Source organism: Ochotona curzoniae, unplaced genomic scaffold, assembly GCF_017591425.1.
Source record: "Ochotona curzoniae isolate NIBS_2020 unplaced genomic scaffold, NIBS_Ocur_1.0 contig_21, whole genome shotgun sequence".
NCBI classification, from domain to species: Eukaryota; Metazoa; Chordata; class Mammalia; order Lagomorpha; family Ochotonidae; genus Ochotona; species Ochotona curzoniae.
The window spans coordinates 4,831,384-4,856,299 of NW_024465322.1; the positions used below are offsets into that span (position 1 = coordinate 4,831,384).

The 24,916-nt window shown below is 42.7% G+C and overlaps 1 protein-coding gene across 1 annotated transcript; it reads left to right on the forward strand.

Annotated features, from left to right (window-relative positions):
• Nucleotides 1-1,745: 1,745 nt before the first annotated feature.
• LOC121150444 (annexin A10) lies at nt 1,746-22,380 on the forward strand. Its single transcript, XM_040971369.1, has 12 exons — nt 1,746-1,763; nt 9,285-9,366; nt 9,901-9,995; nt 10,700-10,813; nt 11,523-11,613; nt 12,393-12,472; nt 15,508-15,561; nt 15,655-15,748; nt 16,994-17,089; nt 19,413-19,471; nt 21,965-22,087; nt 22,312-22,380. Exons 1-12 carry the CDS (start codon nt 1,746-1,748, stop codon nt 22,378-22,380), a joined length of 975 nt encoding a protein of 324 aa, XP_040827303.1.
• The last annotated feature ends 2,536 nt before the right edge of the window (nt 22,381-24,916 follow it).

Genomic DNA, 24,916 nt, shown 5'->3' on the forward strand with positions numbered 1-24,916 from the left:
AGTTTTCAAACTTTTCAAAAATGTTTTGGAACTTTTACAAACATGTTTATCCTATTAAAGTCTGAACACATTTTAAGGTTACATAACACTTTGAAATTTTCTAGAAAGTTAGATACAACTTTCTTGAAATTTTATAAAGTACACGAATTTTGAAAATTTTATTGCCATTCTACGTCATTAAGCTTCTTCCAGGTCTTCCTGCGGGTGCAGGGTCCCAGGGTCTTGGGCCACTCTACACTACTGTGCCAGGTCTCAGGCAGGGAGCCTGGCGGCACCTTTGAGGACACAAACATTATTACCCTCCTGCTCTTTGTATGTGTGTGTGTCATTTTAGTGTGTTTTATGTAAATGTAGGTTTTATTTACACGCTACAAAAGCTATGCACGTACAATGATTAAATGCATAGATGTGTGTATACATTTTGCTTACAAATTTTCATGCATAAATTAGCACTAACGAACTAAATGGTTCTAGAAGCATGAGTGCTCATTATTTGATGCTTAACTTGCAATGTTCTGTTCTTTCAAACAAGAACTGTTTAACTCTCCTTCAGAGTCTTTTTAAACTTTCTGTACATTAAGCAAGTACTGTAATATTCATTCAATGGCAGAAAAGTGATATATGTAGCAGTTTTCTATTATTATAATATCTGAGACAAGCTATTTACAAAAATATTTCTGATTTTAGTGGATCATTCCCCAAACTGGGCGGCCCCAGGGACTTGGCGTTTTGTTAGGCTGGCAGCCGAACGCAAAGACGATGGCTGAACCAACTCAGCTTTTGTAAAGCAGACTCTCCTGAGAATTCCCTTCCCAAGGCATCTCCAAGATATACAGAGAGGAGGAGAGACAGAGAGGAAGATCTTCCGTCTGATGACTCACTCTCCAAATGACTGCAACGGCCGGTGTAGCGCTGATCTGAAACCAGGAGCCAGGAGCCTCCTCCAGGTCTCCCATGTGGGTGCAGAGTCCCAAGGCTTTGGGCCATCCTCCACTGCTTTCCCAGGCCACAGGCAGGGAGCTGGATGGGAAGCGGGGCTGCTGGGTCATAAACTGGCGCCCACGTGGGATCCTGGCACATGCAAGGTGAGGGCTTTAGCTGCGCTGGGCACACTACATTGGACTTAGAAAACATTTTTAAAGCATTTTTTTTCTTAAAATGTAATAAAGTTTTTTTAAAAATGAAAATAATGCATTTGAGGATTAAAGGTGAAAAACAGTGGTGAAACTGCTGCAAAGATTTTTGCGGCAGACAAGTACTTCTATTGCAATTCACTGCTTTCAAACATGAGTTCAAACAGAGTAGCTTGAATTAAAATATATATATATATAAATGCACAAAGTACCCGGCAACTCAAAATATAAATTCAGGGCTGGAGCCCCCCTAAGAGAGTCTGGATACTAAGAATGGCTAATGGAAAATAAATCATTAACTAGGTAGTTAATCAACTGCACTTTATGTGAGTCATCAATTTCTTGAAAAGGTTGTACTCCATTATTTGGCTAATTTATATTTCTTAAATCAACACACAGCCAGGGGTTAGGCTAATGGTTCTATTTATTTTGGGCAGTCGTGCCCATTCCCAACCGATAGCTCTATCTTGAGTCAGGCGCCCTGCAGAGCCGTGTCTCCATCTTCTAGCCTGGCGTATAAATCTGGTTGACCGGTGACTCTCAGCTCCCTCTGACTTCACGGCCGCCTGCCGGGTCCTTTTCTCTGCCTTGAAACTGACCACTATTGCCAGAATGTTCTGTGGGGACTATGTAAGTACAATGGTTATTGCTATAAAGACGCCCAGTCTTTCTCAAGCTTTGATCCTTACGCGCAAAATTCCACTTGTGTTACTGAATCTTTTCAACAGGAAATATTGATGCTGTCATTAAATCTGTAATTACTAGGTGTTCGATGAAGCTATTAGGTGGTTATTAATAATAATAAGTCTCAAATTGAAGCATTTTGATTGTTTATACTCTTCTAAGTAGCCTAAAAATTTGGATTCAGATAAGATTCTTGCCTCTACATTAATATCTGTTCATAAGATTTTTTTTAAACTAGAAAACAGGATTTTTGATGACTTTACCAGAAGGAAATATTTAACATTTGAGAAGAAAGATAGGTTTATGCTAATTTGACTTTAAATAACAAGTGTAAAAATGGACAAGGACAAAAATGTCACAAAGATAGGGATAATTTCATGTGACTATTTATAGCATTTCAATAAAAAATTAACAAATTAAGGTTGTTTTCACCATTGTTCTTACTTTAAATTATTCAAATTATTTAATGCTATTAAATTTAATTAAGATTAATTATCTGTGTTAATTTTGACCTTAAGCAATAGTTAACTCAATTTACTCATTTCATATTTTTCTCTTGCCTGAATCATTTCAATTCAACTACTCTGATAAACAATTTTTCATGAATAACATTGATCTACATAAATACATATTATCTCAAAATGTATCCATGTCAAATGATTTTGGAAACTAAATATAAACTGGTTTTTGATTTTTCAGCTATATTAAAGAAACTAATTTCCAGAATATCTCATTATTTTTTAAATCACATTATTATTTAATTAACTGCTTTGGCCAAACAAAAGTATATGTGTGTGCATATATGCAAGTTATATAGCTTAGTCATTCACAAAGCGTTAATTCTTAGAAAGTGTAATTGTTTTGTTTCAAACTAAACTTCAAATGTAGCTGCACTCTATACTATTGATTGAGTGAATACCAATTTCATCCTGAAATTTCCTGGTCTCATTTTTAAAAGAAAAGCTGCCATTATTGTCTTATTAATTATCAGTTATAATTTACTAGAAAGAAATAAGAGGTAAGGCAATAAGGCCAGTGGAGTTTAATGTATAAAATCCTATCGTTTTTCTCCCTTTCTGTGTAATGAAGCAAAATCATTTAGAACCAATTGGCATTACATCCTGTGTACGGCAGAGCCTCGTGTTACTGTTTACATAAATGTATTAAGCACTCAGAGAATATTTAAGTTATATTTGGGGATTATTGCAAATGATGACAACAAACTTCAATGATTGTAGTGATTTGCTATGATTCCAGAGCACACACCAAAAGCAATGGGGAGAGTTCAGGGTGAGCATATGCAAAACTGCAAGCCTTCTGTGTTTATTCTGAGAAACTGGTAAAATGGTCTCATGACGCACTTTTAAAGCATTTTCTATATAAAATATATAGGCCAAGTGATAAAGATTTGCTATGAGAGAGATCCCTGTTCAAGGCCAATTTCATCGATTTAATCTCCATTTGGAATGTGGCGTTCTCAAGAGACCAGCCCTCTCTCGGGGAAATGTCTCATTGTGTAGATGAGGACTAAACTGGATGGCTGTGAAATATAGGAAAGTTAACTATAATCACACAGAAGGTGAGAACCAGGGAAAAGCTGCTGTGTTCTGTTAGAGATATGCGTGTATGATCTTGGAACCATCTCCTACAATGCTGCGGTGAGACGACCACCAATGAGAAGGGTGGTTGGAGTCTCTCACGCCGAGGTGGTAGATACAGGGGTCAGAACTGTGAAGCAGGGCTGCAAGCTGCCCCCTTCCCCATTGGCATCCCAGTTCAAGTTCTAGCTGCCAACCCAGCCCCTTGCCAATGTGCCTGGGAGAAACAGCAGGAGATGGCCCACGCGGTTGGTGTCCTGGAATCCCCACGGGAGACCCCGGTGGCTGGAGATCCAGGCCCCCCGATGCTGGCAGCCATTTCGGGGAGTGAACTGTACATGACTTCTCTCTCTTCTTCTCCCCTATCATTTTACACTTCAAATAAGCAAGATAAATCTTAAAAGAAGATACATTTGTTTCATTTGTTACTCTACAGAGTCTTACATAACATCATTTAAATAATAAACATCTGCCTTATATATGTACTGGCGTCTTACTGAAAAGCAAGATGATATTGATTCCTGCAAACGTGGATGTATTCTGTTCACTAATTAGTCAAATGCAAATCATAGTTCACAAAGATGCATTATTGCAATATTTCTCTTGGACTGGAGAAAATGCTGTAAAATAGTATTGTGTGGGAAAAGACTTGTCCAAGCCAAGATCCAACCCCGAGTATCCATACAGCCCTAGGACTCAGACTCTACCACCAAATACTGCTGTCTCATTAGAGTACATCAGCTGTCGCTTCTAAAGAAATTTTGGCTAATTTTGTCCTGTTTTCTATCAACAGATAACCTCTTTTTAGAATAGTAGCATTTTATTTACTATGTATGTGGTTATGCAACTATATCCTTATGATCTCTAAACTAAGTCTTACTTACTTTTCTGTTCCTTTGGTACCATTTCCTGAGTCTTCTTCATATTCTTATTTTTTTAAATCATGTTAAATTTCCTTTATGTTCGTGTAAAAGAATTTAAGACAAAGGCCCTACCCGGCCATTCATTTATTTTTTGAAAGGCAGGAATGATGAAGGTTGGGGGTGAGTGGGGAGAGAGAGAGAGAAACGAAGGCATGGAGAAATGAAGAAATAATTTCCACCTTCTGGTTCAGTTCCCCAAATGTTTGCAACAACCAGGGCTGAAGCAGGCCACAGCCGAGCCTTTTATGTGGGTGCCCGAGGCCCAAGTCATTGAACACTGTTCTTCCCAGATTCTGAAAGAGCAGGAAGCTGAATGGGAAATGGAACAGCCACACTTTGTGTCTGGCACTCCAGGACGGGGTGCTGATGCTCCAGTGGCTTAGCCTGTTGTGTCACAATGCCTGCCCCTTATTCACTAGCTAAATCAAGAATGTTCATCACAGCAGCGTTAAAAGCAACCTAACGCTTTTATCAGATTCCATGCGTTTGCCCCAACACGGCGCAAGAGCACCAAGTCAGGCAATGGCAAGTTAGACAGCACCTATCGCAGATAATAAGACATGCAGCATTTTAGCCCAATCAGGACGGCACACGTATCGACTTCCAACGATGGATTTCATGTAGTGATGGCAAAGCGTTCTATGCATCACACACAGGTAACTGGCATAGCGGCCGAGATCTCCGGGTCCCACACTGGCATACCTGAGTCTAGTACGAGGCTCTGGCTCCTTCATCCAGCTTCCTGCTAATGCAGACCTGGGGGGCAGCAACACTGGCTCAAAACACTGGATTCCTGCCACCCACATGGAAGACCTGGTTCTCAGCTTCAGCCCTGGCCCGGAGACCGGGCAGGTGTCTGCAAGTAAACGGTGGGCATCGCAGCCCACTTTTGCTCTCTCTCTCCTTCACTCTGCTTCTTTAAATAAAATCCATGATTTCTAGGAAAAAGAAATAAATTCAGGGCTCATGGGAATTATCCAAAAAATTAAAAAATATATTTATTTCGGTGCAAAAATAATTTGGAATCCATGCATATTTTTTTCTGTAGTACCCATTCCTCATGAACTTTTTCAAGACCACCTGTGTTCCCCAGGAGTGACTAGAGGCTAAGAAAATGGCCTGTGGCCACAGACTATTGAGAAACAGGATTTATTTTTAAAGCAGATTTTTCCCCCCTATGGAAAGGTATTTCTGAGAGGAAAAATTCCATCCAAGAAATCTAGCTTTGATTGTTTATCGGCAATCTGACTAACTGAACAAATATTACTAAAAGGTTATTCCTACTTCAGATTACATTCATATCACAAAACCACATTTTCTGAACTTTACACACTGATTCAACTTGCGTTCTGAATCATGCCATGCCTGGCCTCAACCTTGACTGAGGCTTTGTGACGGTTTGGGACTAGAAAATTAAAGGTGCTGAGCTGATCCGAAGCCAGGAGCTTCTTCCAGGTCTCCTACGTAGGTATAGGGTCCCAAGGCTTTGGGCCATCCTTGACTGCTTTCTCAGGCCACAAGCAAGGAGCTGGCTGGAAAGTGGGGTCACAGGGACACAGGCAGGCACCCATATAGGATCCGGGGCATGCAAGGTGAGGACTTTAGCTGCTAGGCTACCATGCCGGGCCTTCCAATGTTTTAATATGGTAGGCAGTGACTTTCACATGGCAGAATCCCATGCCCAGTTCTCACCTCTCATCTTTTCTTTTTTTTTTTTTTTTTTAAGATTTATTTCTTTTTGTCAGGCGGGTTTTACAGAGAGAGCTCTTCCATCTTCTAGCTTACTATGCAAATGGCCACATCGGCCGAAGCTGAGCTGATGTGCAACCAGGAGCCACGACCTTCTTCTCGCGCTCCTCATCTTGGTATCTAGATACAAAGGCACCACTTTCGCTAGCAGTATTCCAGAGCCACATTTTGGAGACTCTGCTCTGCCCTTCTCATCGATACTCTCAGGCTCACGGCATCCGATGTGACAGCTTTAATGACAACCTCTTATGAATTTGCATCTGAACCTGGTACTTGGAAATGAACCCCAGACTCCTTTAGCTACGTACCTTCGCAGTCCATGCAAACTTTGTTCTCTGGTTAATGTGGGAGGCAGGGAGGGGGGAAGGCCTGCGGACTGGAGGGAGTGAAGGTTTAAAGCTCAACCTGACTCTTTTTCTTGTATCTTTTGTAATTATCGCCTGCCAAAGTTTGTGCACGAGCCTCTTCCTGGTCCCACGGGTCCAGCCTTGCTCCCACTTCTAAGAACTGGGAATCTCTCTGGAAGACTGCCAAAAAAGTGCCCTCCTGTGACACTGCCCTGTGCAGAAAAATCATATCACGTTGAAACTGAATAAAGTAATGGAATAGAAAGTAAAATCCCCAAAGAGAACATTTTAACAATAGCCTTTGATCCAGACTCGCAACTTCTCTGAGTAACAGCAAGAACAATAAAAAAATTAATACAACTTAGTAGAATCATTGACATTTTCCCAAGTGCTTTTAGAACACAGACTAAGATCCTGTGGCAGATATTTCTCTAGACACATTAGTTCCTCTGTAATGTTAGAATTTTCTAGATGATTATAAAACTACCTGGAATTTTTTTTTAAGTTACATCTTTACCTTTGCAAGGAATATATCATGTTCTTTTAAGTAAATACTCACTTAAACCCAAATCTATCTTCAAAAGCAAACACCATGGAAGTTTTAAGCTCCTCAGTGGACACAGAAACCACAGCTAATAATATTTTTGTATTATTGATCTTAATTAGCCAACCCATTAATAACACTCAGTACAGGAAGAAAGTCATTAGATTATCGCAATTTACCAGGTTCAAAAGCTCATTTCAGAAAATCAATAGAAGTCATCAGAATTATGTTTGAATATTATGAATCATAATTTCTTTGGAATAAGTCATGCATTTCTGGAATTAGGCGGAGTTGAAAAATGCACAAAGAAACCATTTAGAGGGCATTACTTACTGATTTGTCATTCTGCTGTTGAAACTCCCAGGTCAGGCAGTCTCTTTACTATGCAGTTCTGTCAGTACAAATTCTCTGTAATCTGAAGTAGCTCCACCTGATCCATGCAAAAAGAAGGAATTGCTGGATTTTTCTCAAGTATTTTAGGATTTCACCTGCAATCTTAAAACTTTGCTCATAGCTTATACTATTTCTTATCACAGGACAAGTGAACAAATGCTTCTTAGAGCCCATTTTCTTGGTCATCATCACATATACAATACAGTTTTGAACCTATTCCTTCTCAGTTACGCTTTTATTAATGTCACCAGACGTTTGGGTCATTAAGCTAGATGAACCCAGAAAAAAAATTAATAGGCCATGACATATATCATGTGCAAAAATAAAAGTAATTTATAGAAAAGATAATAGGTTTTATGTGCTTCTAGTACGGGTAAAGGTGGATCAACTTTATTCACAACTACTCGGGATCAACTTTTCTTCTTTATTTTGTGGCAAGTTCATAATAAAGTTGCTGAAAGCTTCAGTATATTTTATCTTCCTAGCCCTTAGCTGAAAATGTGTGGTATCTTCAAATAAGCCAGAATCGAAAGCATTGTAGTAATATTTCTCAACTTACTAAAACAAAACAAAACAAACAAAAAACAAGCACATTAACCCTGGCAGATACCTAACTCTGCTATTAATGGCTTTAAAAAAACCTTTCAATCATAGCGTCATTTCCAGCTGCCTCACTGCTTTGTAGCTGACATCACACTTGTCACCGTCTGGAATTACCGTTCAAGTCTTCAGAGACTCTGAACACATGTGTATGTTTCTCTAGACATTCATCTAGCTACCAGACCAGAAATATCATTCCTACGAAGGGCAGGTAAGAATACAGACACGCAGGTGATGGATGATAAAGGCATCCGTAACGGGGGGCAGGCACGCCTTGCGTGTACCTTTCGGCACCTGCTCTTTAATCAAGCATGTGGCTTGGGCAGGGAAAAGTAAACATCCACGGGCAGAGTGACAATCCCTTCTCAGCAAAAAAGGGTTCGAGTCATGAACCCTTGGCGGTATCGTAGCTCCTGCTTCTGAAGTGGATGTGTTTTGAGCAGTCAAGGATACGACAGTTAGCAGGCAGGGGGACCTCCTCAGGATCTCACACGTCTGCATTTTTTTTTTTTTTGAAGATTTATTTATTTTTATTGGAAAGGCAGATATACAGAGAAGACAGAGAGAGGAAGATCTTCCATCTGATGGTTCACTCCCCAAGTGAGCGCAATGGCTGGAGCTGAGCCAATCCAAAGCCAGGAGCCTCCTCTGGGTCTCCCACGAGGGTGCAGGGTCCCAAGGCTTTGGGCCATCCTTGGCTGTCCTTCCAGGCCACAAGTAGGGAGCTGGATGGAAGTGGGGCTGCTGGGATTAGATCAGCAACCATATGGGATCCTGGTGCGTTCAAGGTGAAAGCTTTAGCTACTAGGCTATTGCGCTGGGACCCTTGTCACTGCCTACAATTAACATACAACCAGAATATTCATTTATTAGACTTGTGTGTATATACTTTATACGAATTAAAACAAGTAAGGGATGGGCATTTGGCACAACAGTTCAACTGCCACTGGGGACACCTATACCCCATTTTGGAATGTCTGGCTTGAGTCCTGGCTCCTCCATTTAGAATCCAGCTTCAACCTACAGTTCCATGGGAGGCAGCAGGCATTTGGTCAAGCGCCTCTGTTCCTGCCCCACCGATTCAGGTCCAGGTTCCCAGCTTCCGGTCCAAGTCCTGGCTACTGCAACCATCTGGGGAATAAAAAAAAAACCCAAAAAATTGTACATGGAAGAACTCCCTCTGCCTGACTCCTTGCCTCTCAAAAACAAGGGGAAATTTTTAATGTTTTACTAGAAATATAAATTTTAATTTCCATTTATCTGAAAAAAAAATGCTGAAACTTATTACGCATATCCTTACACTCTCCCACCAGGTGCAAGGGACCATCTTCCCGGCTCCTAATTTTAACCCAGTAATGGACGCCCAAATGCTGGGAGGCGCACTCCAAGGATTTGGTAAGTCTAATAATTTTACTAAAATCTATTTTTTTATGGTTTTACCTTGTATTTAGACTCCGCTGTGCTTGCAAAATAGCTAGTGTGCTAGGTAAAAAAAAAAAAGATTTTTTTTTTAGTGAGGCAAGGAAGTAGAAATAGAAGAAAATACTAGAAGCAGTCGGCAGTGACAGTCCTGATCTGAGCACGTGTGTCTGACACGTACAAGGCCTCGTTACTAGACACCAGCTGACAACCCCAACCAAAGAAATCCTCATCTCAGATGGAAATGCCCATCTCGGTCCTTGCCTTGCTTTGAATTCCGACACGTCTGTTTTTCACTTCAGCCAAATCAGATCTCTTCCTGTTTGCCAAGCAACACAGCTTGCTCCCAATCAGATGCACCGCCCCTGGAACAGAGGGGGTCGGGGAGAGGAGAGCTAGGGAGGGTGGGTTTCTCCTGATCTCATTTGCATCGTTTTGATCTCAAGATCACCGGTCCTTCCTAAACTACTGAGAGCTCCTCGACTAATCCCCAAATATTGCTTTTCCCAGACTGTGACAAAGACCTGCTGATTGACATCCTGACTCAACGCTGCAACGCCCAGAGGCTCATGATTGCCGAGGCCTACCAGAGCATGTATGGCCGGGTGAGGCCTCCGTTCCTTCCCCTGTGTGTGTGTGTGTGTGTGTGTGTGTGTGTGTGTGCGTGTGTGCAGTCTGTGTGTGTTGTGTCTTCAGCTCACAGTGACTGCAACTCTTTCTCAAACTCATCCCTGCATGCCCAATGGAATTCAGAGAACCTTGCACTGCTGGTCGGTCCAATTAGGCTAACACCGCGCTGGAAATGGCCCTGCCTGCAGCTTTCAGAAAGGACCAGCGCTGGTTTCAATCCTTCAGATTGAAGGACTGAAGTTTGAAACATTGCTTTAAACTTCAGTCAAGCTCCCTGCTAATGTGCCTGGGAAAGCAGCAGAGGACGGCCCAACGACTTGCGTCTCTGACACCTACTAGGGAGACAGCTGGAGTTCCTGGCTCCTGGTTTCAGCCTAGCCCAGTCTTAGTCATGTTGGCCATTGGAGGAGTGAACCTGCAAATGGGAGATTTCTTTCTCTGACTCTGTCACTCTGCCTTTCAAATAAACAAAGCTTTTTTTTTTTTTTTTAAATCAGACATCTTTAAATACTCACTGCTCGCAATCCATAAGTATTCTGGCGTGTATAATCGAGGTTGGACTGATTCTCACATAGAATGATCTGGAAGAGGTAGCCGTCCCTGAGGGTTCCTATAGCGACCCCACGTGCTTCTCTGCACGGGCGACTGACATTAGCAATCCTTATTTTTGCCTGCACAGGACCTGATTGGGGTGCTGAAAGAGCAGCTCTCGGACCACTTCAAGGACGTCATGGTCGGCCTCATGTACCCTCCACCGTCCTACGACGCTCATGAACTCTGGCATGCCATGAAGGTAGTGACTTGACCCCCAAAATACGTGGGGCAGGTGCAGACTGGTGTTTCTGCAGAGAGAGAGAGGCCATCCCATGATGCCCTGACATATCTGACACAACGGGGCAGGCAAGGAGGAGGAGATACGTCAGCACTGATGTAACAACGGGAATGCTGAGGTCAGAGGAAGGGACTACAGAGTCCATGGTTAGGGTCAGCCTGCTTTCTTCTTATAGGACCCCAGACTCACCAAGTCAGCTCCATGCTGAGCTACCAAAGGGCAGGCTGGAGACGAGTCCCAGAGCTATTCGGGCTCGCCTCTCCTAAGTAGGTGCTTATACACCGAAGGAGACGCATTAAGAATCATGTGAGCCTTTTAAAATTATTTGTAGAAATCTGTTCACTAAGCCAGAATCAGGGACAAAATATAGATGTGATCTTTCTCTAGTTTTCATGATCTTAAGTCGGTCCTTTATAAAAAAAACAATTACTCAAGCATATCAGCAGTTGACCTTGCAATGATTAGAATAATTCATGCCAAAAAAGTCATTTCCATAAATAAATTGACTACATGCTCGCTAACACGTTTTGAGGGACAAGGACTTGCACGTTTTTCCACGTGCTGACATTACACAAGCACAGAACTGTGAAAATATCCCAGGGACTGTATGCTACACAGGCAGGCTGCTCTCCCTGAGTCTTTATAGCTCTCCCCTTCTTTTTCTTTCTAGGGAGTAGGTACTGATGAGAATTGCCTCATTGATATATTAGCTTCGAGAACAAATGGAGAGATTTTCCAGATGCGCGAGGCCTACTCTTTGCGTAAGGAAACTATGACCTTCACAGCTTTGAAATAACGCATGCAGCATTCTAGCCTATGGATTGGAATCAATGCTCTAAGATAAACTCTTACATCTCAAGTGTGAGTCATTCAAGACTACTTAAGTCATACGAAAAAATAAAGCCATTCCTTGCGGAATCCAGTTGAGCTATCCCAGGAAAATCATTACAAGTTGCTCTGAGATGACTGTTTTCACTAATTCTGAAAAGTCTCATCAGTTCAGAGGGCATCCCATTTCCTCTGAGAGAGGCCTAAAAGTAGAAGCAGTAACGTCCTATGTTTAAAAAGACTTAATGCGTTAAGTTCCAATGCATTCCACAGGAAGTTACACCCAGAAAATGCTCCAGTCACCTCCACTGCATTTGAATGGCAAGGCTTCCTAAGGGTGATGATGTAACAATCTTTACCCCAAATATTAAAATGAGCCAGAGGAACTGGGAGAGGTAGTGGGGCAGGTGGCAATCCACAGAAACGGAATGCCTAATTCTGCTTTAGAGAATGCGAACTGACTCTTAGAGCTGTATGCTACTTTTGGAATACAGATCAACTTTGAAGACAAGGGGTCCATTTCTATGTAGTCACCAGGTGAGTGATTCCAGTGGCAGGCCGTTTACTGACAGAGAAGTGGAACAGGCTGATGTCTTTCTGGTACTTCCCACTCGCAACCTGGGCAGCAGCAGTAACTAGCTCAGAGCTCATCGGTACAAATGGTGCCGGAGATGAGTGAGTGTGCTTGTCATGTGGCTGTTTTCTTGCCTAGAATACAACAACAACCTCCAAGAGGACATTTATGCAGAGACCTCAGGACACTTCAGAGACACCCTCATGAACCTGATCCAGGTACGGCATTGCACGACCAACACCGCCCTGCCCTGTGACGGATCAGGAAGCTATGGCATATGCCATGGCACAGCCGCTCCTGGGCATCAGCTGTGTTCAAAGCACTCAGAAACGGGCGTGGCAGAAGACAAGCACAGATAAAGCACAATTTCTCTTAAAGATCTATGATGAAAAGGAATATATATAGAGAGACAGGTATAATGCTGCATTCCAAGGAAACCGAGACGCCTAGGAATAGCACGGTGAAGATTCATCATTCTGATTAGAGATCGATTTCACTTTGGAAACTGTTACGTGACTAGACTTGTTAGCCTTTCTGAGCCACGCACACAAAGCAACTGAGAAGCCTATTTCTTGTTTTGTAATGACAAAACATCACAATATGGATATTCCTATAAGCGCATTAGAAATTGAAAAACAGAGAATCAGAAAGTAGAAGGTTGTGGATCACAGAAGGTCTAAAGGCTTAACGGGGGCCTTGCCCTCCCTCCTCTCTCTCCACTTCTCTGCTCTTTCCTTCTCTCTCCCTTTCTCTTTCTTTTTGTACCTGTTTACATGTGTGTAGGTACATGTACATAGAACAACAAGACACGTATCTTTTTCTCCTGACTCCTACAATTTATTTGTATGTCCCTGGGGTTAGCACTTTCTTGAGGCTCGGGTTTCTGCCCTATAGGTAAAGGGCTGTGAACTCATATTCTGTCAATTTCCTCCCAATACAAATATTCTATTATTCCTGAGTTGTCATGTACGATCACACCCTTGACTTCCCACGTGCCTACTTCCAGGATCAAAGAAAAAACTATTGATAACTTTCATCTTCTTAAGATCGTTAAAATTCAGACACTACCCTTTTGATGAATCAGCGAAGATTGGGGAATTAGAGCATAGGAACCTTAAGATATTCATGAAACGGAAAGTGTAGAAAACCATGGTCATATTTTTCCAAGAGAGAAAATCTGTTCCTTAAAATACAGAGTATCTCTCTGACAGGGCTGTTTCTGGTAAGATACAAGCAAGCCGGAAGAGGCTCTTCGTGGACACTTCATGCCAATCATTAAACTGGCTCACGGTACTTCCCATATGCCTTCAGAGCACCGTACTTATGGAAGTTCTAATTACCTGTCAAACAATGAAAAATTAGTCACTTGGAAATTAATTAATCGACTTGTTAAAAAAAAAAAAGTTATGCTCCCGGAGAACACAGATTTCCAAGACAAAAATGGAAACCGTCCACTTGCACTTTGCTTCCCAGGGCTGTGTGTCACCAGGTTGAAGCTGGCGCCGTGAGGACGTCACTGCTATGAGCTTTATCTGCAGTTTATCTGCCCCGAATATTCTCAACCAAATGTCACCTCCCTTCATTTCTTCCCTTCACATTTTTATCTTACCCCTTATTCAAATCCTTTACTCTGTTATTCCACATCTCTGGCACCTAAAACATATACCATGTGGCTACACTGGAGTCTTCATATGAAAAAGTCACTCTTATCTGACTTTATAAAAAAACAGTAAAATCACAAACTTAATTCTTTACATTAAAAAAAAACCCATCACTCTATCTTAAGTGGTTTTGGCAATTAACTGCCAAATAAACAGATGGGCACCAATTAAAGATAAACGTTGTAAAATTGTATCTTTCTAAACAACATGTCAGAGTGGAAGGAAATTCTTGTTTTTCTCACAAACTCTGCCAGGGTAGGAGTATGTTTAGTGATCTAGAGACATTGGAGGTTACAGAGGAAAACTCATTGATCCAGAAAAGTCTCCCCACATCTGTTCCTTGATCTTTGAAGTCAGCTATCTGTGAGGGTCTTTCCAATGATGACTTCCTGAATTCCTGCACTGTGCCAAGTGTAATTTTAGATAATTGAGAAACAAAGACTCCAGCCCCCAAGTTGTTTCAAGTCCAGCAAGAGGGAATGGACAATGAACCGTAAATCTAAAAAAAGCAGCCATGTTACAAAGAATTTTAGAAGAGGATGAAAACACAGCAGTCAGGTGTTGTAAGCAGGTTGATAAGAAGAGGTCTTATGGAGAAAATGAAATTTGAGGAAAGATTTGGATAAAACAGTAGGTCGATAATGAATAGGTATAGTAGGCAATTGCAGAAAAAGGGTATAATTCTAGAAAAACTCTAAGGATTGGAGGAATAGCTAAGAGGCCTTTTGGTGCCATACACGAAAGCCAACGAAATGGACTACAGACAGGGAAAGTAAATGAAGTGAGAGAAGTGATGGTGAGATGGGATCTAATCCTGCAGCCAAGTTTAGGATTTCAACTCTTAGTCTGGAGGAAATGGGGGAGAGTACAGTCTTACTGCATTTTAAGTAAGAAATGAGGTGATCTTAAGATCGCAATAGCGGCTAGACTGAGAACATACTGGAAGGAAGGTAGAAACAGCAGCCTGCAGAGGGTCTGTATCTTCAACAGAACGATGATATGACATTGGCTTGGACCCAGATGAGAGTGCAGGTGGGTGTGAAAAGTGCCCAGACCCAGCATGTGTTTTGGAAGTAATGTTTATGTTGCTTCTTGAGAAAATGGACATGGGCTATCCAAATCAGTAGGAGGAGGGGACCAAATGTGAATTCCAGTTTTACAGTCTCAGCAGACACAGGGTGTGGTAAGAAACTAAGACATCGGCAGTGGGGGTGTAAGAAGCTTTCGAGATGGAGCGAGACCAGGAGCTGGATAAAGCAGAGCCAAGTGGAGAAGTTGAGTTGGCAAGCAGAAACACACCTAGTACAAGTTCAGTCGAGTAAAGAACTGGGTATTGGTACGCTACACACAGGGGAGAGCAGAGAGAAGCAATCCAGAGCCATGGGAATGGCTAAGATCGCCAAGAGAAAGGGGCACGAATGCAGAGAATATGATGGACTAAGAAAACACTTACTCCAGGGAAGGAAAGAATTTGCTCAGGACTGACCTGTTTGGCGGGCTCAGGAGTTTTTGTTTTTTGTTTTTTTGGTTTTTGGTTTTTTGTCCCAATCTTCATTAAGATATTTACAAGGGACATCTGCTCTTATTTATAGGGAACCAGAGAGGAGGGTTACGCGGACCCTGCCATGGCTGCCCAAGATGCAATGGTAACTGGAGCCCGCTCCGTCCCTGATTGAGCACAGCCCATGTGACGGTGGCTGAGCGGGTCTGGTGCATCTGTGGGCTGTGCGCTGTTTCAGGTGCTGTGGGAGGCGTGCCAGCAGAAGACCGGGGCACATAAAACCATGCTGCAAATGATCCTGTGCAACAAGAGCTACCAGCAGCTGTGGCTGGGTAAGGATTAGCAGGGGCCCTTTCCAGCTGCCAGACTGATAATGGGACAAAAACAATCAAACCAACCCCAAGCTTTAGTGTGGCTGGCACTGAGACACAGGGGTTAAGCCATCGTTTGTGACTCCTAAATTCCACATCGAGCGTCAGTTGGGGTCCAGGGTCCTCTGTGTTTCAGTTCCCTGTGAACGCACCCAAGAAGCAGCAGGGTGATGGCCCAATTATTCGAATCCCTGCCACTCCACCCTGTCGAAGTTCCTGACTCTGGCTTGGCATAGACCATGCCATTTTGGCCATTTGAGGAGCGAACCAGAGGATTAAAGATCAAGTTCTCTTTCACTTTCTTTCTTCTTTTAAAACAAATATTTTTATTAAAAAAAAAGTAACACCAAAGGAAAGTCCTTTTACTTCAAGGGCACTTGTTCTGAATTATTTGTACGGATCTACATCATCTAATGATATTAACAGGGGGTAAAGTTCCCCCTATGATTTTATTTTTTACATTTGCTGAATTGTATAAACTTCAAAATACTGAACCTTCAAAAGGGGATAACTATTTTTGATGAGGAAGGTACTAAAAAATTAGCTATTTCCTGTTAGTCATGCTGTATGCTTTCTCAAAAAAACATATGATGAACATAGTTTAGTGAGCTCATAATGAGTCAAGGTCATTATTACTGGCATGGTTTATGTGATGGGGACACAGTCCTATTTGTCTTAGAGAGTCATTCAAACCAGCATGCACTTTGACTTTCCCCTAATTTCACTGCATTTTGCCCTTTCTCGGAAACAAAAGTGAAAACACAGCTTCAGTTGGTCTCGTCGACGCTGAGGCAGCATGCTGTTACTGGGGGCAGGTGCCAGAGTATGGCAGGCGAACCCTCCACCTGCAGTTCTAGGCTTGGCTGTTTCGTTTGTATCTCCAGCTCCCTGTTAATGGACTTGGGAAAGCAGTGGAGGGTGGCCCAAGGGCTTAGGCCCCTGCCTCCACACTGGAAATTTAAGTCCACAGTGAGCCGGTGGATCCCGCCGGAAGTAGCAGCTGTTCCCCAGGAGAACAGAAGTCCAAGATTTATGCTAGACTTTCCCAACAGCACTTGTTTCTCTTCAAGCACAATCAACAGCAGTAGTAGTATCCATGACTTCACATAAAATATTCACCTTCACTATTATAGCAATGTAATCACAACTTGTTATGAAATATATATATATTTTAAATCTCCCTTGAATTCTATCCATTTGTTGAAGTTTTCCAGGAATTTCAAAACATCTCCGGGCAAGATATAGTGGATGCTATCAATGATTGCTACGATGGATACTTCCAGCAGCTGCTGGTTGCAATTGGTGAGTGATCAGTTACACCAGACTTAGCAGACCCGTAGGACCCACCACAAATCTTCGACTGGCCCAGACTGAACTGAAAGTGTGTGGAAGAGTTCTGGCTTGAGTATTTTCCCTTTAATACAATTATTTAGAAGGAACACAAATGCTACCAAGAGAAAGGCTTGCAGGGGCAGAATGCACCGCACGGCCAAGCTGATGATTTTAATGCAGTCATGGCCGACTCTCACTAAGCTGGCACTCCCAGATGCTCTCTCAGGAGTCAGTCCTCACAAGGTTAATGACATTTCCGGATTCCTGTTGCCGTGTTTATCAGCACACCGACGCTAGCCACGTGGCTGCCTTCCAGAGGAAAAAGGGGTTTTTGTTTCTTGTTTGGATTGTTGGGGGAGGAAGGGCGGGAGAGTTGGTCACGGTTCATTTAGGAAAGGAGTTTTAAGGTAAGTTTTCATGAAAATGGTTGGATAGACTTTACAGAACTCCTGAAGGAGTACATGACTGTATCTTTATATTTTTCTACCAGAAAGGTGAGTAAATTCCAGCAAATTCTCAGAAAAATCGAATAACCACGTGTCACATCAAAACCTCTCCTTTTTCAAACAAAGCCAAAGGAGGTCACCGCCCAACATATACCGACTGACAAGCGACAAAGTCACGACCCCAGGACCCATGTCGTCCAAACCTGACAGCCCTCTCCCTCCAATATGGACCACAAGGCAGAGAGAGAAAACAGCAGGCGTCAAAATCTGAGAAAATAGCCGCTTCGTTATCTGAGCATCACTGCTCTGACCTCTGCTGAAGACACTGCGGAAGGGGGAGAAGCAGCAAGAGAGACAGAGTTGTTGTCCTTCAAACGTATTGGAGCAGAGACTCAAGCGTGATCACTGCGTTCATGGTTAGAAAGGAGATGACAAGCTCACAATCAAAGGGCTTGTTTGAACGACAGAGGAATGCTGTTTGACGGTCTTCGGCCTGCTAGAAGCGATCATTTCACTCGTTACTCATTAATTGACTCTACTGGGTGTATGCCGTCACCAACTAAGTTTTTTCAAAAGAGATTTATTTATTTTCATTGGAAAGTCAGATACATTAGAGAGGAGGAAAGACAGGGAGGAAGATCCGCTGATTCATCCCCCCAGTGGCCGCAAAGGCCAGAGCCGAGCTGATCTGAAGCCAGGAGCCTGGAACCGCCTCCGGTCCCATGCAGGTGCAAGGTCCCGAGGCTTTGGGCCATCCTCAACTGCTTTCCCAGGCCACAAACAGGGAGCTGGATGGGAAGCGGGGCCACTGGAATTAGAACCGGTGCCCATTGGGGATCCCAGGCATGCAAGGTAAGGATTTCAATCACCAGGCTACTGCGCTGGGCCCACCAACTGAATTTTATTCAGTATGACAAAATTGACTAAGGCTCTTGGGTCTCCTAATGCTATGGCAGTTTTGATTGAGTGACTCCTAAAACTGGTGTAGGCTAGTTACAACACTTACGTGTTCTTCTTAAGCAATTTCCGAACACTCACAAATCCACGAGGAAGTAAAAGCAGGGTTCAGGAAGATGCATGAGCTGCGTGGCCGCTGTGTCACAAGGAACCCCGCATTAACGGGACATGCAGTCGTAATGCTGATGCTCTCGGTCTGTTCGAAGCTCCACTTATTTAGTTTGCAAAGAGCACAGGCTCCTCTACTAGGAACCAATGGCATTCCAAGAAAAAGACGAAGATGAAATGAGGTTCTGAATGAAGCATGCAACCCTGAATCAAACAGCGCAGGAATCTAACCAGTCAGAGAGAAAGAGTCTCCAAAGACTAACACTTGGCAAAAACTAGAGATTGTGGCATGAATGTGGGTGCTTTAAAGAGCCATGGGTGGACTCAAGAAAAAAGGGAAGAGAGGAAAAAAGGCATGATAAGACTTGGACACAAAACCCTTCACTCTCAGAGACCCAAGGCAAGAGCTGACGTCTGTTCGTTGGCGTTGGTGCCGCTGGCTGGGTGTTCCGCCTGCAGCGTCTTGTCTGAACAGCTTGTTCTAGAAATCCGTGGGCACCTGCAGGAGCGAGTAGTGCAGGGCAAGGGAGTGTGTGCAGAAAATAAGACATTTCTTTGGGTTCTTCAGAAAGTCCTTGGGGGAGTCCTTTTCCTAGACAGGCAGGCATGAGCCATTCCTGCAGTAACTCCCGGCCCTAATTCTGTGTGGCGCCGGGGAATGGGCTCGCGTGGGTATCATCGACTAGCCCAAGTGTGACCACTGCTCCAAGTGCTGCAATTCACCGTGAGGATTGTAATGAGGGGAAAAAAAACGTTTCTTTCAACCCTCTGCTTTCTCCTAGTCCTCTGTGTTCGAGACAAACCAGGCTATTTTGCTTATAGACTGCACAGCGCCATCCATGTAAGTAACACCCACATATTTTTTCAAAGTTTCTTCAGAAATTTAATATCTTCTCAAGTAGCTGTTTTTTTTTTTTACTTCTATTATTTAAATGTCGATTTCCATGCTTGAACTTGTAGGTAAACAGGTACAGCACAAATAATATATGCTCTAAGGAAAAAGCAAAAGCAAGTTGTGCAACGGAAGACCTATGACATAAACCTCCTGATGTGGTCTCTGGATCAGCCTGAGGCAGCTAAGAGGTGTGCTTCTAGAAGGTTCTCATCGCCCATGTCCTTTAGCGTTTCAGAGCATCCCCAGAAACTGGCAAATACAAAATGCTTTCTATTTGCAAAGACCCCCTATTATGCTTTTGGACGTACAAACCATGTGGCACTAGAAGAAAACTGTCAAAACATTGCATATTCTCGGCAAGGAATCGCTGCTTTCCTGGGGTTTAAAAACGCAAAATAATCTCAGCGGATATTTTTCAACAGGAAGAGTTGCTTTCCAAAAGTAGTTACAGAAAGAGCTTGAGAATGATAAAGACTAAGTCATTTTTGTAATGGAGTGGCATCTTTCATACTTTATAATGAAAATAACTGCATTTTTAGAACATTTTGTTCAAGGAAACAAACAGTACATCAGACAGTAGCAAAGACTTCAGAAGGTTCATTTATATGGATTTAAATGATACATTTTTGTTGGTGCCAAATTTTTTGAAATCCGTACATTCATGGAGTCTTTGAGAAGTTAGTGTAAAATGCACACTATGAAAATAACTATGCCTAGTTTTTATTACTTTTTTTGCACCAAAATGAACTTAACATTTTAATTTCATTTTTTTTCACAAACTTTTTAAAGTACTCACTACACACTTTATCCATGGTGTGCATGAAAAAATATTTAGAAAAAAAAATTTCATATATATATAATCATACGTATGAGGCATGGGAGAGAAAGAACCTTGAAAACTCAGAAACTATTAGAAGGTCCATAACACAGCAATTTTAGTGGCCAGTTCTATCCCCGAAGTAATTTTTACAGGTCAACAACTCCATAAATGCAGCCAGCACGCTGGAAAAACATACTCATATTCAGGGATATTGTTATGATTATCTTGTAAGTAAAATATTTACTCGTTCACAAGAAGAACTTAGGTCAGAAAGGAAAGCTGGTGTAGCCTCCTCGTGTCTGCCCCTCTCCGACTCTTAGAAAAAAGCCCGATGTGATTGCATTTGAAGTAAACTAGCGCACTGAGCCACGCTATGCGATGAGCTCCACAATCCCTTGCTCTACAAGATCGAGCACTCAACAACAGAAGAAAGCTTCACTTGACCGTGGGAGATGATCTCTATCTCCCTGATATCGCTCAAATTCAAGGCCACTTCTTCTAAGCACGAAAAAGTCAAATCCTTTATGTACATCTGTCATACGGGGAGAAGGAGGGGGTACCAACTCACAGACAGCCGGGAGGACAAACGAGAGAACAGTCAAGTGATTGCATGTGTCACACGGCAGGACCTCGGGTGTCAAATGTTGGTCTGAGGGATCGTAGCTCCGCTCAAACACCACAGCGTCTTCCTGCATTTTCTCCAAGGCCTAAATTAATGAGCTGCAATCTAGATTTGGAAACTTGCTTAGATCATTCATTTCTTCTTTATTCTTCCGCGATACATTCTTGTAGATATAGGGGTTCATCCTCACCTCACTGTTTAACCCTCCTGCCTTTTCACCCCCAAATTGTCACAATGGTATCGTCCCTTAGTACCAGTTACAAGTGTAACTTTCTGACGGTTTTATTTCAATCACCTCAAATTGTGACATCCATTATCTCCAACAACGATCAAAAAGTGCATTATGCTTACTGGCCACTAGAGGGCACCATTTCCTCATTTGGAAAATACTTGTACATATTTGTCAAGCATCATTATTTCTGCAAGTAGCCGCTGGCCCTTGATCTTGTATTTTTCATTATTTGAATTTAAATCACAAAGTATTTCAATCCCCAATTCTCACTTTTACAATGTCTCAACAATCGCAAGATTATAGAATAAACCTGTCATTGTTATGCCAATGTCAAACTGGTAAAGTCTAGATTTTCCAATTCCTTCACCTCCGAAGCATTTACTAGAAAGACGGCGTGGTGAAATCTGCCGTCTAAAGCGTTAAGTGTGACTGAGATGGTAGGAAGGGTGCCGAGAAACAACGGCAGAATCAGGGTGAAAGGTTGGGAGTCAGAACCAATCCAGACGGTGACCTATGATGGCACAGTGACATCGGGTGGGTGCGAAAGGGTGATTCACAGCAGGTGCACTCGAACTAGGTTGGAGAAGTTCCAGGGACAGCCTCCGTACCAGGCTGAGCACTGTGTCGTGGAGCCATGGCACAGCGTTCGAGGATCAGGACAAGAGCCAGTAACTCCCGCACAGAGCCAAGTCTATGCTGGACAGACTGACGTGAGGGAGACCCCGATTTCCTCAAGCGAGCCCCCTGTCCCTCTGCATCTTTTAGGACTTTGGTTTCCATAATAAAACCGTCATCAGAATCCTGATTGCTAGAAGTGAGATAGACTTGATGACCATCAGAAAACGATATAAAGAAAGATACGGGAAATCCCTCTTTCACGATATCAGGGTAAGTCTCCTGAGCGGGATTTTTTTATGACCTTCATTTCATCATTTCTGAAACTGCGATGCATTATTTTTCAGTCACGTTCACTGGGAACAATTCTTAGGAAAGCACAAATCTTTAGGTGAAAAAGAAAAAAAGGGAATAATTTGGGAAAGCTGACTTGGCAGTTCAGGGACAGTCTTTTATAGAGACTGATAATTTTATCTCAAATGCTTTGCATGTTTCAGCACTTTGCTTCGGGGCACTATGAGAAGGCGTTGCTGGCCATCTGTGCGGGGGACGTGGAGGACTGCTAACTCCGCAGCAAGGATGGGAGCACCAGCGACTCCGTGCACACACTTCAAAGTGGAGAGCTGATCTGTTCCCACGGTCACTCACGCTCCAACCACATAACACAACTGCATTTTCCAAGCCCTCTTCCCAAAATCCATGAATGAAAAATCTAGGATCGAGGATTTGTATTTGTTATTTAATCATCAATGAATGAATGAGTATATGGCACAATAATAAAAGCAATATTGCCACGGAATAAGAGGGTTTGTTGGTTTCAACTCAGACTGGGTTGCTATAAAATTAGGTGGATGCGATGGTTAGTTTTAGCTGGATCAATTTGTGTCTTATTTTTTGGTTAAATATCATTTCACTGTATGTGTGTGTGTTTGCGTACATGTGTTTCTGGGTGAGATTAACATTTGAACTGGGAGATTCTTCGGAACCTTCTAAACATGACTGGCCACCATCCAATCCCCTAAAGGCCTGAGTGAAACAGAAGGCCAAGGAAGGCAGAACTTGCCCTCTTTCTCTGCCTGATTGTCTGAAACATTAACCTACTCTTGAATTAGAACTTGAACCACTAATACTCAGACTTTGGGACTCAAATTAAAATTTATAGCATTGGCTTTCTTGGGCCTCTAGCTTGCAGATGGCAAACTGTGGAATTTTCTAGCCAGCATGAGAGTTTGAACCAATTCTTTACATAAACGACAGATGCATACGTAGATGACTGATTGATAGAGGCATTCTCTATTTCTCTGGAGAATGAAAATACAGGGCATAATTCTAATACAGAAATACCAAGACTGGCATTGAGAAAACATCTTAAATACACGAAAGGAGAGACAGAGATGGCAAGTGTGGCAAGATCAGCGCCCTGTCCATCTCATTCGTTCCTTCAACGTGTGCAACTAACAGTAACACTTACAAGCAACAACCTTATAAGATTCAACTTTAATTTCTATAAACTCAACATTTTACTAAAATTAGATCACTGTGCATTTAGACTTTGTATTCAGTTAGAGCCAGAAAAACAAACAGCCCTAATTGAAAGGTACTGTTTGTGCACTTTATTTCTGGTTATTATCAAAGCACTTTATCTTCACAGATCACTGCAAAACTACAGAGCGGGCCCTGTGCGGAGGCACAAAGAAGTTCTCAAAGAGCTTTTAGTCAAAACACTGGGGATAAAAGAAAAACATAAGCAAAAGCCATCACAAATTTATCAATAACAGGGTGGTTTTAATGGAGTGTAACATCAGGGCGTTCACGGCGGCAATAAACAAACGAGACATAACAGATGCGCGTGCAATTCATGACGATGATACGAGAACTAGATAAGACGCAGCTTTTGAATACAGTGTTTATCTGCAGCATCCCACCTCACCACGGGTCAGCCAGTGTTCATCTCTGCTCTGACGTGACATGGCACTAGGATGCAGAGACGGAGGGCAGGCTGCCAGCATTCCAGTCCTGGTCCTGTCACTTAGAACTGCATGAATCGTGAAAAGCCCCCTGGTCTGCTTCTGCCACATTTTAGTCTTTTTTTATTATTATTATTTATTTTCTTTATTTTGGGAAAGTCAGATGTACAGAGAGGAGGAGACACAGAGGAAGATCTTCTGTCCGCTGACTCACTCCCCGAGTGGCTGCAGCAGCAGTTGAAGCCGGTAACAGCCTCATTTAGCTGCCTTCATTGAAGAGCCACCATAATAGCAGCTATTTTATAGAGAATTCTCAAGAGTAAATGAGCCACAGTAAGAAACTATTTAGAATAAATGCTAACCACGGTAAAGATTAAAGTAATGGTGGCAGGTTTTTTTTTTATGTATAACAATACGTAAGTTACAAGGTGCTTAATTTATATCTATATCCAAGTTAATACTAGCATTCTTTTGTTTTATTATGATGCACAACATTTATTAAATCATATTAAAATAGCTTTTTTCTTCAGATCATGGTAATGAAGCAAAGTCCCCATAGATCAAGGATAGGGACGTCTCCAGCTCCTCAGATGTCCCAGTTCAAACACCTTCTTCCCTCTTTGGAAGTTCTAAGTCTGCTTTTCCAAAAAAGTAGGGCTACTTTGGCCATGCTTCCTCTTTTTGTGACCATACACATGTGAATGTACCAATAAATTTCTTTTGCCCATTTAAAAAAAGTTGTAGTGGGGCCAGTACTGTGGCTCTGAACAGGCTTATTAATTTTCTGCCTGCTAGCACTGGCATCCCATTCGGGCACCAGTTCATGTCCTGGCTGCCCCACTTCCCATCCAGCTCCCTGCTTGTGGCCTGAGAAAATAGCAGAGGATGGCTCAAGTCCTTGGGTCCCTGCACCCATATGGGAGACCTGGAAGAAGCTCCTGGCTCCTGGTTTCTGAGCAGCGCTACACCGGGCCGTTGCGGCTGCAATGGCTGGAGCTGAGCCAATCCGAAGCCAGGAGCCCAGAACCTCTTCCAGGTCTCCCACACGGGTGCAGGATCCCAAGGTTTTGGGCCGTCCTCATCTGCTTTCCCAGGCCACAAGCAGGGAGCTGGATGGGAAGTGGGGCTGCCAGGA